This window comes from Hippocampus zosterae, chromosome 15, assembly GCF_025434085.1.
Source record: "Hippocampus zosterae strain Florida chromosome 15, ASM2543408v3, whole genome shotgun sequence".
Lineage (NCBI taxonomy): Eukaryota > Metazoa > Chordata > Actinopteri > Syngnathiformes > Syngnathidae > Hippocampus > Hippocampus zosterae.
Window position 1 is genome coordinate 12,464,642 of NC_067465.1, and position 13,133 is coordinate 12,477,774.

Genomic DNA, 13,133 nt, shown 5'->3' on the forward strand with positions numbered 1-13,133 from the left:
GACGCAAAGTTAAACCACGCCCGTCACGGCGCTATTAGTGCTGACGACTTGTAAAGGCAGCACTGTTCAAGAGCAGTGCAAGGCCTTCAGCCCAAAAGCATCACCAGGTAGGATTGGAACCCCAGTCTCTTCAGGGCCGCTTGTGGGATTTGAGAGGTGTAGCTCGAAGTTCTGACCTTTAGCGAGGGGGGACTATGTATTTGCACTCCCCCTATCAGCCACCTCCCAAGCACCACCACCCACCTCTGGCCAGCCTTCTAAGCAACCCCATCGGACCAGGGGTGCACATCCAGGGGTGACACCCCAGGCACCGATGGGGGGGAAGTAATGCAGAGGTTAATTCCGATCATCCACTATTTATGGGCTTCACTTTAGAACAAGGGTTGGCATTAACACTCTAAAGGAGACATCCCTCTTGTATATATCAATAAAACATAGACTGATGCAGAAGTGGAGCCTACTTTCATTCAAACTGCATTAAAAGGACCCTGAAAATGAGTCCTGCATGAGGTACTGGCTCTTAAAAAGAATGACATTGTTGTGGAACTAGTTTACTTTAGTTCACACTGGGAAAGAGTGTGCCGATACACATAATGCAGCATATGGTGTTAGTAACACAGCTGCTGGTGAATCGAAGTCACCTCATGATCACCAATATACAGTTTACAGTTGGAAAAATGGCATTTGAAAATAACCCTGGGTAATGAACCACATGCTGCTTCACCTATCAGGCTACGATGGTAATTCTCGTTGTTTTGAGGCTTAAAAAAATACTCTAAATGAATAACATGTACATTTATAGAAAAAGGTCCCCAAAATCACCCTTTAAAATATTTTTCTTTTCTGTATTTTTTTTTTCTGCAACACCGACGTACTGCCTAGGTACTGGGAAACATAAAAAAAATAATAATAATAATGTTATTCACAGTGTTTTACTTTGAGGGACTCAAGATGGACAAAATCAGCTCTGTGACGCAGTAATAATTCCAAATTATTTCAAAACAAATTTTACCATCGATTATAATATAGTGTACACCAAAATTCTCAATCACAATTATTTTAAATTGTACATATTATTACAATTGTCTTAAATTATTTCTGTGTGAACAGTCATGCCTCATGGGAAGAGACAATTTGTTACTTGTTATTTGTTGTATTGAAGTAGTAGTTTAATTAATTCAGATGCGTTTAAGCCAAATAAAGAATATGCACTGGAAATAAAGTAACAGTTATTAGTAATAATAACGCATGTATTCAAGTATGTACTGTATACATGAAAATCCGAAATATACAATGCTTCTCATCGGCTCAGCATTTCCCTCGACATGCACATCACCATGGCGACATCCGGTCAACCAATTGCAATGCAACGGCCAGTGTACAAACAGCTCGTATGAACTGGGAGAATCCGATATTTTCTCACATGTTGGCCCAGTCTGTGAGGTATGCGGAAATGTCAGGGAAAAGGAAAAAAAAAAAAAATCAATAGACGAGGACCATATCAGACCTCACTTGTCTGGCCCGGCGAGGGCGCATCCCTGTGGCGATGTCAATTATCTCTGCTTTACAAAAAAAACACACACACACACACACACACACACACACACACACACACACACACGTAACAAAAAGAATAAAAAGTGTCTTCAAAACTTGGAGGTATTTGTAAGAAACTTATTTTTTGTTCCACCCTAGACGTACAGTAAATATCACTGAATAAATGTGAGAATAGCACTGCCAGCATGCGTTTCTTTCTTTACACCCCCTCAACCGGTTGGCTCTGCTTTTAATTCTCCTCATGGATGCCACATTAGTCAGCTAGCGGTGTAATGTAACAAGCGGTAAGGTGCACATAATTGCATATTAGCGGCAGCACACTTGGCTGCACGGGAGGTGACTGCGCTAACGAAGGGAGAGGCGTTATTAATCACCAATTAATAAAGGCGGGCAGATATCACACTCGCTGTGTAGCACGCACGGCTTCCTTTGTTTCTGCTCGATGCTCCGGTGCGCTTCCACCCCTTTATTTATTTTTTATTCCATTGATCTCGCACTACTTTTGATCTATTGACTTCTTACATACAAGTCCATTGAGTCCACTGTTTGCACATCACGTGTTGCATGCTCAAGAAAAAAAATCACTCATGCCATCAGAGGTAACCAATCAATTGGCCGGGTCCGTACAACCTGGCACGAGCACACGCAAGATTCCTTTTCTACTTCTGTCTGGCTATCACGCTGTAGCTCTTGAATTAAACTGGAAACATTTCAAGTAGAGATAAGCTCAAATGAGATCCAAATACACTAAACACACGTTCGAGTTTGGCAAAACAATCTTTCTGAAAACATTTCATCGGCTGGGTGTTTCTGTAAATAATTGAACGTTGAACAATTTCTATTGACTACAATGAACGTGATTTCATTTGGGAATTTATTTCTCGTCATCGAGAACATGTATGTAATACAGACTAATCACTGGTAGTCAAGCTACGTTATTGGACGTTTCCCGTGGGTTCGACTGCATTGAGAGGAGCAGCCACGACACTGCACTGCTAATACGCTAATGCTGCAGATAAACAAGAGGATGTTTTTTTAATTTTATTTATTTTTTTAACGGTCAAGCAAAATATTAGCAGCGGCAGAGTGAATTGAAGCATTTTTGAGTATTTTCTCCCAAATTGTGTCATTATGAAAAAAATATATATCACCCAAAAAAATTTATTCATGCATAAAATTTACGAAACTAAACTAAGGATCGTGCCTTTTCTGTTGCTCGTCCCTCTCTCTGGAATGACCTCCAAACTGAACATTCTCGCTGCCAATCTTTAAAACCAGCCTCAAAACTCACTTGTATTCTTTGGCATTTGACTCTGCATGACCCAAATTATGATCTTAGTTGTCCTGTTTGGTGCTCTCTGCCGTCTTTGTTACTGATTTGTTGCTTTATTGTCGTATATATGATAAGGGGTGTCATTTACTCCGGTGTAGCACCGGGGCTGGCCCCCGTAGAGCGTTCACACGTACAAAGTTATACCGGTGTAGCCCCTGAAAACAGCTTAAACCGGAGCAAATTTAACCCTGCTCAGGAGGTGGTTTAAAAATTTACTCCGGAGTAAATGCTAGTTTGCGGGGCAGCGCCGATATAAAATGGGACGTGTGAACGCTACAGGGGTAGCCTCGCTACGCGTGAGAAGAGATGATTACATACAGGTATTGAATGCGTTGCTTTCGTGCTCTGTTGTACTTGTGTCATCTTTGCTTTCTCTCTCTCATCCTTTTACAGTGTCTGATAGACCGCAGCGTTGATTTGTCTGGAGAAGTATAAACCACGGTTTTTCCATGTCACAAACAAGGCGGGGAAAAGGAAGTACACGTTACGCATGCATATGTTTTATTTCCGTATTGCAGGGCCACAGAAACTGCCGTGTGAACGCAAGTGGGGCTGCACCGGGGCTAACACGATTGTCTTTAGTAAGCAGCTTTATACGTGTGAACGCTCCACAAAATTTATGGATAAGATATATCGCAACAAAATAAATCGGTGCAGCAGCGATGCAAATGCGTGCCGTGTAAACACCCCTAAAGTTGCTCCGTGTACAGCACTTTGTATGCAGCGATGGCCTCTATAAATACAGTTGAGTTGAGTTGAGTTAAACTGATTAGAGATCTGACTAACGACTGAGCGAGAGGCGTGAAAATATAAATAGGCGCACGAGACAGTCTTCTCCAGTGAGTAACGGTAACAGGACAGCTTGCAAACATCGTCTTGGTGGGAGACAAAACAAATACGAACAACCGACTCATGTGCGGTTGTCGTCTCAGCGCGTTTCAGCGGGTTGGAGTTTGGTTCATAAACGGCAAATGTGAGCACGAGAGAGAGGAGAGTTAGAGGAGAGCTCGCTCGATACCCTGCCCGGTGACGTTACAGTCCACAGTGCCTGCTTCACACTGAGCGGCCAGCTGTACAGCAAATGTGCCTTTCCCCTCTCCGCCTCCAAAGCCTCCCACCCCTCCGGTCGGTGCCCACCCCTCTAACGCCTGGACTGACCGAGCCACAAGCTCCACTCTGTGAAGGAAGAAGGCAATTCCCTGACTTGGCTTGGCTGCTGTCACCAGCCCAACTAAACTGTAGAGGTGACCCCCCACCCACCCCCATGCCCCCCTCTACCGGCCACCCGCCTCTCGCCCCTCCATAACAACAACAACAAAAACTTGGCTAGAATGTGGTTTGTTTGGTTTACATGTGTCCTTCAGTGCGAAAGGAGTGATTTAAAGCACATTTTTCCCCCTTTGAGGACAACAGCCTGTGCGCCACGGAGGGGACATTTGAAGCAGTACGATAAATGGCGCACAAGCGACCCCCCATGTGAGGCTCCAAATGTCAGAGTTTACAGTGGGGTCAAAGTAAAGCAATGGGGTTTCCCCGATAGCATGCTGATAAAACCCCGAGCAGGCTTCTGTGTCATTGAAAGACCTCCAAACGTCCTCGGAAAACATGACAAAAAAGGTGCATTGGAACCTTCAAAGTGGAATAAAACGCCTGCTGTGTAAAGCTTTGCAGCAGAATCATAGCCAATTGAATATCTTGTACGCATTACATCTCTAATGCACTTTATTTTAGAGTCTGCCTCCCTCAATTGTCTCCAGCTGGTCCAAAATACTGCTGCTCGCACCACCTTAGATTCCTGAACTCCTTCACCTCTTCGTACCTGCCTGGTGCCTCAGGTCATTGGAACCAGACACTACAGGAGTTCACGAGGACTAAGCCCAGCCTCAGAGGGGATCGAGAATTTTGCAGCTCGCCCCCCTGCCCCTTGGGAATGGCCTTCTGTTCAATGTTAGGCAAGCCCTCTCGCTGTCCATTTTTAAAACTTGTCCGAGAACATATTTCTATTCTTTGGCTTTCGAATCAGCATTGTTTCAGTGTTTTAATGCGTTTATAGTTTTTGTTATTTTTACCGTCTTTGTTTTAATACGGTAAATCAGATTTTTATTTTATGTACGGTACAGTCAAACCTCGGTTCTCGTTCATAATGCTTTCCAGAAGGCTGTTTGAAAATATATATATATATACCTGTATATGACAGACATAAATGTTCAAATGTTCCTTTAAATCCTACCTGGAAGGTTCATGAAGGAAAATGAAGGTCTGGAACAGATTATTATTTGGGATGAAAATTGATTTCACCAGGGAATAGAAATGCTTGGACTTATAAGTTCACCGGTGCCTTCGACTTTCTATGTCCCACTATACGATTTCCCCAAATGGAGCTGCTGTGAGGTTTCCTATCTGAATTATACATAAATATAAAAGATTATACAGCGACGGCGGCAGCTGAAAGCAGTATAAATCTGCGTGTCTCTAGAGAAAAATTGGACACCCTCGATTCTGCGAGCACGCCATGCCAAAAAAACTCTAAACTAAAGAGTGGCCAGCTGTCTTCTGGCCTACTATTAAATTGCTCCTTGGATGGTGGCGATATCATTTTTTTTCTCCCTCCAAAGGAGTATCCCACCAGGTCCCCAAGCAGAGCGGCCAGCTGTACGGCAAATGTGCGCTGATCCATCTGGACCCAGGCGGGCTACGACCTCCATCTTAAGATGCTGCTGTGCCCCGCCACCTTGGCCCCCAACCGCCCCCCCCCCACCTCCATTTTTTGAATACCTCAATCTCAAGTCGCCAGTTACTTCATGCTCCATTCACAACAGTGAACCTCAGTATGTGATATCCATGCACCAAAATGTACGGCAGAGGTTGCGCTTGGGGTGATGATCGCCTTACAAAGGCGTCTCATATGGGCATGTCCGGGTGGGACGGGATGTGGTTCCGTGGCTCCGTACATTAGCGCTGTTCTTATGCAGGGCCACATGACTATATATAGAGTTATCAGTGTGAAGTGACACCGTAGAGGAACGGGCCATGGATGAAAACAACACCCCTATGAATCCAGCGTCTGCTCCATTACCTACGCTAATAACGCTGACAGCTGAGCGGAGATGACCCAGGCCCCCCTGTTTCCCCTCTCTCGTGCAGATGGCCATTAAAGAGAGAAAGTGTCCTTTTTTTCCACCAGAGAAGATATTTAGAGCTTTTCCAAATTAGTATTTTTTTTCCCTTTTCACTGCGTTTTTGGCCGAGACTAGTTTTGCAGTCATTATAGGCTGGGTTGGATTCAACCCGCATTCATGCTAACATTTTACTTGGCTGATGCACCTTTTGCTGGATACATCTATCGGTTAACTTTCACCCGCCTAGACATGGAGCTGACACCCCTCTCCTCTTTCCACTTCTGACTGAAATGATGACAACAACCTCATAACTCCAGTGCTAATTATTTGGCTAATTTAATGATAGAACTCTTCTAATGTATAAAAATAGCAGATTTAAACCTTATTTAATTGACTATGTTTTCGTTGTATTAATCGGTATGCGTGTGCGTGCGTGCTTAAGATGGTACAACAGGGTGGGTCTTAAAACTATGTTTGTCACTTTAGAAAAACTCCTATCTTAGGAAGTGGCAAAAGTAGCAAGATAAAGCCGGTTTTATTTGAAATGTGAAATCGGCGGTGGTGTGGTCTGGCTAGTATGTTACAATCAGCGTTTTTCCTTTTTTTGTTGTTTTTTGTTTTGTTTGGCGTAACAGTGAATGAGGTAGGTCACGCAAACGTACTGTATGCAACACCCTGTACAATGCATTCGAAATGGAAAACCCACCAAGGCAAGTCAATGCAAACGAGCATTCTGACAGTGTTGATCAAAGGAGAACATTATTTTTGTAAAGGCAGAAAATAGGATACAGATCTTAATATGATACAGGCGGTCATGTCGTGGCCAGTCCGTACATGATCCTTCCTTTCCGCTCTCTGCATTTGTTCCACAGCGATTACAAAGTCACTTCAGGACAAACATTGAGCACACGTGTGTCTTTCTCCACATTTTACAAATCGTCAAACAAACACATGCGGCAGACACCCTTTTGAGGAGTTTGATGGAGCGCGTGATCACGCGGAATACAAAGCGACGGCATATCAGAGGAGTAAGACATCAGACAATAACCCAATCACCTATCCTCCTGTTATCTTAAGCTGCCCGAATTCCACTTTTACAGGGGGGAGCTGTGCGCTCATGCTGCCGAAAGACATAAAGTAACCAGTAGGGGGGTTTGTTTTCTCCCCTCCCAGTGTGCTCCGTGCCCGCCTTTGCAACAGAAAGGACTAATGCTGGCATGGTACTGTATTAGGCATCCCCAGTAGAATAGTGGGTGAGCAGATTGCAAAGATGAATACAAAACACACACCTACACTCTGGGCTCATCTCTCTCCTTTGCAAATGCACCGCGGCATCAAAATCACAAATCACATGCTTCTGATTGTTTATGCACAAACAGTGGGCCCCTGATAGAATTGCCTAGCGGTCCTGATAGAATTGCCCACCGTGTTTAAATTCACCTGCGCCTAGAAGCGTGTCCCAAACAGAGAGGCGGTTTGGTTCCAGATCAATGAGTCTCTCCCCCACTGAAGACAACAGATAATGCAGTGTAATGAAAGCGCCGCCAAACGAGCTGAATAAATGAATGAATAAAGGAACGTGAGAGCTGAATTCAGATGCCTACTTACTGCAGGTGAGGGGAAAAAAACCAAAACCGTTTTCCAATTGTCTCGTCTTTACAAATGCTTCTGCCTGCATACTGATGAAAGACAAAGGCCACCAAAGTTTTTTTTGGCAGATGCGGGTGTTAGTGTTTGTTGCCAAATGGATTTATAGAGTAATCTGTCATATGCAGCATTGTTTCATTGCATCATGTCATTTATTTATATCTAAAATTAAAGAGGTACAATTAATAATCAACTCATCGACAACTCGTCAACAACACTATTCGATGATGTTAATAATTCATCTTAAGAAATCTGCAATGAATCATCGCCACACTTTTTAATTTAAAACGGTTCAAATCATTGTAATTTCTGTTTCTCAACTGAAAATATGATCACATTTTTGCAGTCCTCAATGATTCAAAATTCAACATTCGCCTTTTATTTTGGAAAACAACCATCCACATTTTTGCCAATTTTCTGATATTGTTATGGACCGAACCAGAAATTGAATCAGAGCATCCGTTAATTTATGTGTGAACATTTTCTGCAACCAACTGAAAATCATGTCATGTTCTTGAATAAAGGGTGGACATATCTTTTTTACTATAATCCAATTAATCAAATACTCAAACTCATTGACAGATAAGGATGCATGAACAAAGAAAAAAAATTACATGGGAATAGAGATTCAGACTGTCAAGATATTTTCTTCCCACTTGGAATCAATATTTGAAACATTTCAGCAGTCTCCACAAGCATGCTCACAACATTTTTGATCATTCACATGCATGGGGAAATTAAGATGACTTGCTTATGTTTATGGATGCACAACACTTGGGGATGAAGTTAAGATATTAAAGTAATTCCACCTAGTTTGTGATGTGATCCAGAAACTTGTGAGCCTAAATGAGACAGGGTCAAATATTTTATTAGATTTTTCACACTATGTGGTTCATCCTCAAAAATGATGAAATGTTCTTTTTAATTTGAATGTTTAAATGGATGATGTCGATGACGACCTCATGTCTGTTTCATATTGCATACAGATACAGTGCATCGAAAATCACATACGTCTTTTCTGACTAAAATGAAGGATCAAATGGAGAATTTTGATGACGGGCTCAGAAACAAAGGGCCAAATGTTTGATATTATAGTAGCATGCATTTAGATAGTAGAGGCTCACACAAGCCAAAAACACAAACAAAAGTAAAAAGATCTCCTACCGAGCATATGGTTGGCAACATGAACTTGGATGTCCCACTCACTGTAGAACACCATCTGACATTTGATGCACTGGTAAGTCTTCTTCTGTAAATAAGACCAAGACCATGAATATTACCAACCTCATCATAAACGTAAATATACAGTTCAAACAAACAAACAAAAAAGGGTTAACGAGAACAAGCTGCGATACCTCTTCAGCTTGCGATGGACTGGATCTGGGCATCGGGGACATATGGGGCGTCTTTAGCTGTCCGCCGCCGCCGTCTCCTGCGTGTACCGTCTGGACATGGTTATGCAATTCGACCTCAGACTCAAACTTCACGTTGCAGCTTGAGCACCGTGTCTTTGCGACCGCCGTTGAGGATGCTGAAGAGGATGAGGACGACGAGGAGACGGCTTTGCCTTTGCCCTCGCCTGGGCTGAGACTCTCTCCTTGGATCCATTGAGCCGCGTTGGGCGCCGGAGTGGTGGCGCCCCCCTGTTGCTGCGGTTGTCTGCCTCCATTCATTGTTGGGCTGGAGCTCTTGGAACCGGCGTTGGCCACACAGGACGCGCAGAGTCCGTAGGGCAGGCCGTTGATGTCCAGTTTAACCAGGTCCTGCTTTGAACGGAAATCTTTCAAGCAGGAAGCACACTTGAAAGGCTTTTGGACGTGATGTAGCTGCTGGTTGTGAGCGATGGCATTGCTGCGCCCAGTGGATGGGTTTGCCGACATGGTGCCGGTTTTTTGCATGTGGAAGGTCCCGTGGATCTTGAGCTCCAACGTGGAGGTGACCGTCTGCATGCACACCACGCATCGGAAACCCGTCAAGGAATTCCTTAGGTCGGGGTGCATCTGACAGTGCTCTAGGAAGTCCTCCTCACTATGGAGAGGCATCTTACAGATGCGGCAGCTGCCCGTGTCGAGACTTTTGCTGTGCGTGACCTTGTGTTCAGTCAGGGTGAGCAGAGAGGGGAAACGCTCACCGCAGATGGGACACATGTAGTGCTTGACGGGCCCAAGGTGGGTCTGCATATGTTCCCTTAGACCGGCCTCGGAGAAGAAGGTGCGAGAGCATACGTTGCACTTGTGGTTTCCTTTGATCATTTCAGCTTTCCTTTTCATCATGGCGCTCTCACCGGGGCGAATGTTGTGGTCCCTCAGCTGGTGGTTCGTTAGAAGGGACTCCATTGTGTAAGAGGCCCCGCAGATGTCACAACTATACATGGGGTCGGCAGTCTCCACCTCTTCCTCGCTTCCGTCGTGACTGTTCTGGGACTCCACCACAGATCCTCCTGCCGTCCCTGTGCCGTGGCTGTTGGTTAAGAGACCTTGCAATTCCGCCTCGTCTTTGGGATGGGCGTCCGCCCCACCGACAGCAGATCCGTTAGCGCGGCAGTTCTGCGCCTTTCCCTCAAACACGCAGTGTTTTTCACGCAAATGCTTCTCCAGCAGCACAATGGCATGGAAGGCCTTGCTGCAGAAGCGGCAGTTGTACTTCTTGCTGTGGGTGGTGATGTGACACTGCAGCTCCACCTCCGTCCCGAATGACTCCCCACAGAAGATGCAACGATGGGATCGGCCTTGGTGTTCCAGGTGGCTGTGTTTGACGTGCAACTGCAGGTCGGTCTCGTGCCTGAAGTCCCAGTTGCAGGAGGTGCAGCGGTACACCTTCTTCTCATTGCTGTGCTTCACGGCCAAGTGGAGCTGAGTGGACACCTTTGAGTCAAACACCTCCTGGCACAGAGTGCAACGAAAGAACACAAAGGTGTGCATGTCCAGCAGGTGCTTCTGCAGGTCATCCACGGACGTGAACTGCTTGTCGCAACTCTCGCAGATATAATACGTGGAGGTGATTGTGAAGTGAATGGTGACATGCTTCAGGAGGGACTCTTGGTTTGGGAACTCTTTGTTGCACTGAGGGCAGGTGAGTTGTGGCTGCAGGCCGTCCAGGTGAGTCTTCAGATGAGTCTGGAAAAGATCTAAGTTGGTATACTTCGCCCCACACTGGTTACATATGAACTCTCCGGAAGAGCGTGTGGCCGAGGCGCCTTGCTTGAGCGCGGACGCTTGTTCCACCGTTATTGGAGACGAGGGGCTGAGAGCGTGCAAGGTCTTCTTTCCATTATTGATGTAGTTGAGTGCAAGGGGAATGTTCTTGTGATTCTCCTTGATGTGCTTGTTGAGCTTCAGGACACTGTTGAATATGGGTGAATTTGTGCAGTACGAGCAGGAGTATACTTCTACAATGGGCTCCTTGGGGGTGACGGCCAAAGGTGAGTCGAAACGCAGGCTACCCCCGTCACAGTGAGTCTGACGAACGTGCTCTTCCAAGGTCGTCTCTGTCAAGAAACCCATGAAGCACTGGGGACAGAAGAAGGCGTTGCTCTCTTTGGCCACAGGACTCGGAAAGCCATGGGAACAGCGGATATGCTCCTGCAGGGCGTTGAGATCATTCAGGATCTCGGGGCAGAAGTTGCACTGAAGGAGAGAGTCCGAAAAGCCGGTGAGCAGGGCTGCGTGGCCTTCGGCATTGTGGACCTGCTTCAGATGTTCATTAAGATTTAATAAAGAGGGCAGAACCTCCAAGCAAAACTGGCACGTGTGAGCCTGCTCCGGCTTGTCAAGATGCATGGTCCGTAGGTGAATCTGAAGCACAGCCAAACTGGAGAACACTTGCTTGTTGCAGTACGTGCAACTGTAAGAAACCTTGGGCTGCTTGGCAGCTCGACCGCCAATGTCCGATGCGTTATGAGCAGCCCTCTTCCTCCTCCCCCGAGTCTTGGGCACTGGCGGCGCTGTTTCCACCATTGTTGAACTGTCGACGGAGAGGTTAGAGTCCGGAGTGGTGCTCGAGACCGAAGTGTAGCCCACAGTCAGCAAGGAAGGGCTGTTACTATGGTTACTAGATTCAGGGAGCTGGTGGATGTCCATGTGAGCGTAGAGGTCTTCAACAGACAAAAAGTGCTCAGAGCAAATAGCACAGGAGTGGCTCTTCCGGTCCCGGCTGTGGGCCTGGTCGATGTGGGTCAGCAGGGCGCCTTCGTCGCTGAAGGGCTCATGGCAGTAGATGCATTGAAGGGTGGCACCCAGCCCTCCGTCCTCCGACGGGGAGCACTCAGGGTGGCACTCGGCTATGTGCCTTTGAAGGTCTTCCGGGACATCGAAGCCTTCCTCACAACGGCTGCACTTGCGCGTCTCTTTCAGCTTCCAGTCGTCAACTCTACTCACGCCCTCTTTGCCCCTTTCGTGCACTTGCATGTGGCCGTGCAGGGAGCTGGAGGAGAGGAAGCCTCGCCGGCACACGGGGCACTTGTGTGGTTTATTGGAGGCGTGAGTTTTCATGTGGATTTTCAGGTGGTCACTGCGGGAGAAGGCCGAGTCACATTCGCCGCAGTGGTACTTCTTGTCACCGGTGTGCAGCTTGACGTGCCGGTCGCGGCTGCGCTTGTGCTTGAACAGACGGCTGCAGAAGGTGCAGCTGAAGGGAAGCTTGTCGCCGTGGCTCTGCTCGTGACGTTTGAGGAAGCTTAGGCGGCTGAAAGACTTGTTGCAGAATTGGCACGGGTACGGCAGGCCTGGTCCTCCTTCGTCCTCTCCGAAATCATAGTCCTCACAGTGGCCCGGAGACGTCTGATCCTTACTGGAGGGAGATGACGCCGGCCAAGAACATGACGGGTCGTCCTCGATGTCTGCACCGTCTGAAAATAAAATAAAAAGAAAATGAAAAATGGTTGTCAGTGAGGGTATGGGGGGGCGGGGGTAGGTTAATACACGTCTTTATGTTAGCAACCCATTTGTCTCATTCATTGGCTTATACACTAAATGGCGGCTCACTATTGCGCTGTCGATCATGCTAACTGTACGTTGGATGTGAATTATTTTGTTTTTTAAATAAAATTGAACAATGCCTCCCTGTAGGTGTTATCCAAAAAGTTACTGTAAAGCACACAATTGAAAGTATAATTAGAGATGATAAGAAGAAGAAATACTTTTACCACAATTAACCTTGTATGTGGCCATGTAATGGCTTAGCCCACTGTGACTCACAACACAATCCCTCTGACATTTAAAGCCAAAGCAAGACAGTGGGTGTACTTGAGGATGTAAGCCTGGCATGAGGTAAATTAGAACATTTCTATTATTACTGAACAGTTACAAGACGACAAAAAAAAAGATAAACAAGAGTCCTTGAAACAACTTTAAAGCCAGATGAAAAGCAAGAAAAAAAAATCAACAATGGTGGTGGTGGTGGGAGAGAAGATTAAACGTTCAATTTCAAGCACAGCCATACATAGCCTTTAGGAAGCCTCCGCCGCAAGACAAATGATT

At 45.9% G+C, this 13,133-nt stretch overlaps 1 protein-coding gene across 6 annotated transcripts in view; it reads right to left on the reverse strand.

Moving 5' to 3' along the window:
* The window catches only part of LOC127616298 (zinc finger protein 521), a 127,427-nt gene that overhangs the window by 54,478 nt on the left and 59,816 nt on the right, over positions 1-13,133 (reverse strand). For 5 of the 6 annotated variants that reach the window (XM_052087813.1, XM_052087812.1, XM_052087809.1 and 2 more), the window contains 2 exons: positions 9,012-12,502; positions 8,821-8,905 (listed from right to left, as the gene is read on the reverse strand). In XM_052087813.1, coding sequence (XP_051943773.1) covers positions 8,821-8,905; positions 9,012-12,146 — 3,220 coding nt within the window. In that variant the 5' untranslated portion in view covers positions 12,147-12,502. Of the gene's footprint in view, positions 1-8,465; positions 8,499-8,820; positions 8,906-9,011; positions 12,503-13,133 lie in introns of all 6 variants that reach the window. The other variant, XM_052087810.1, reaches the window with a different exon arrangement.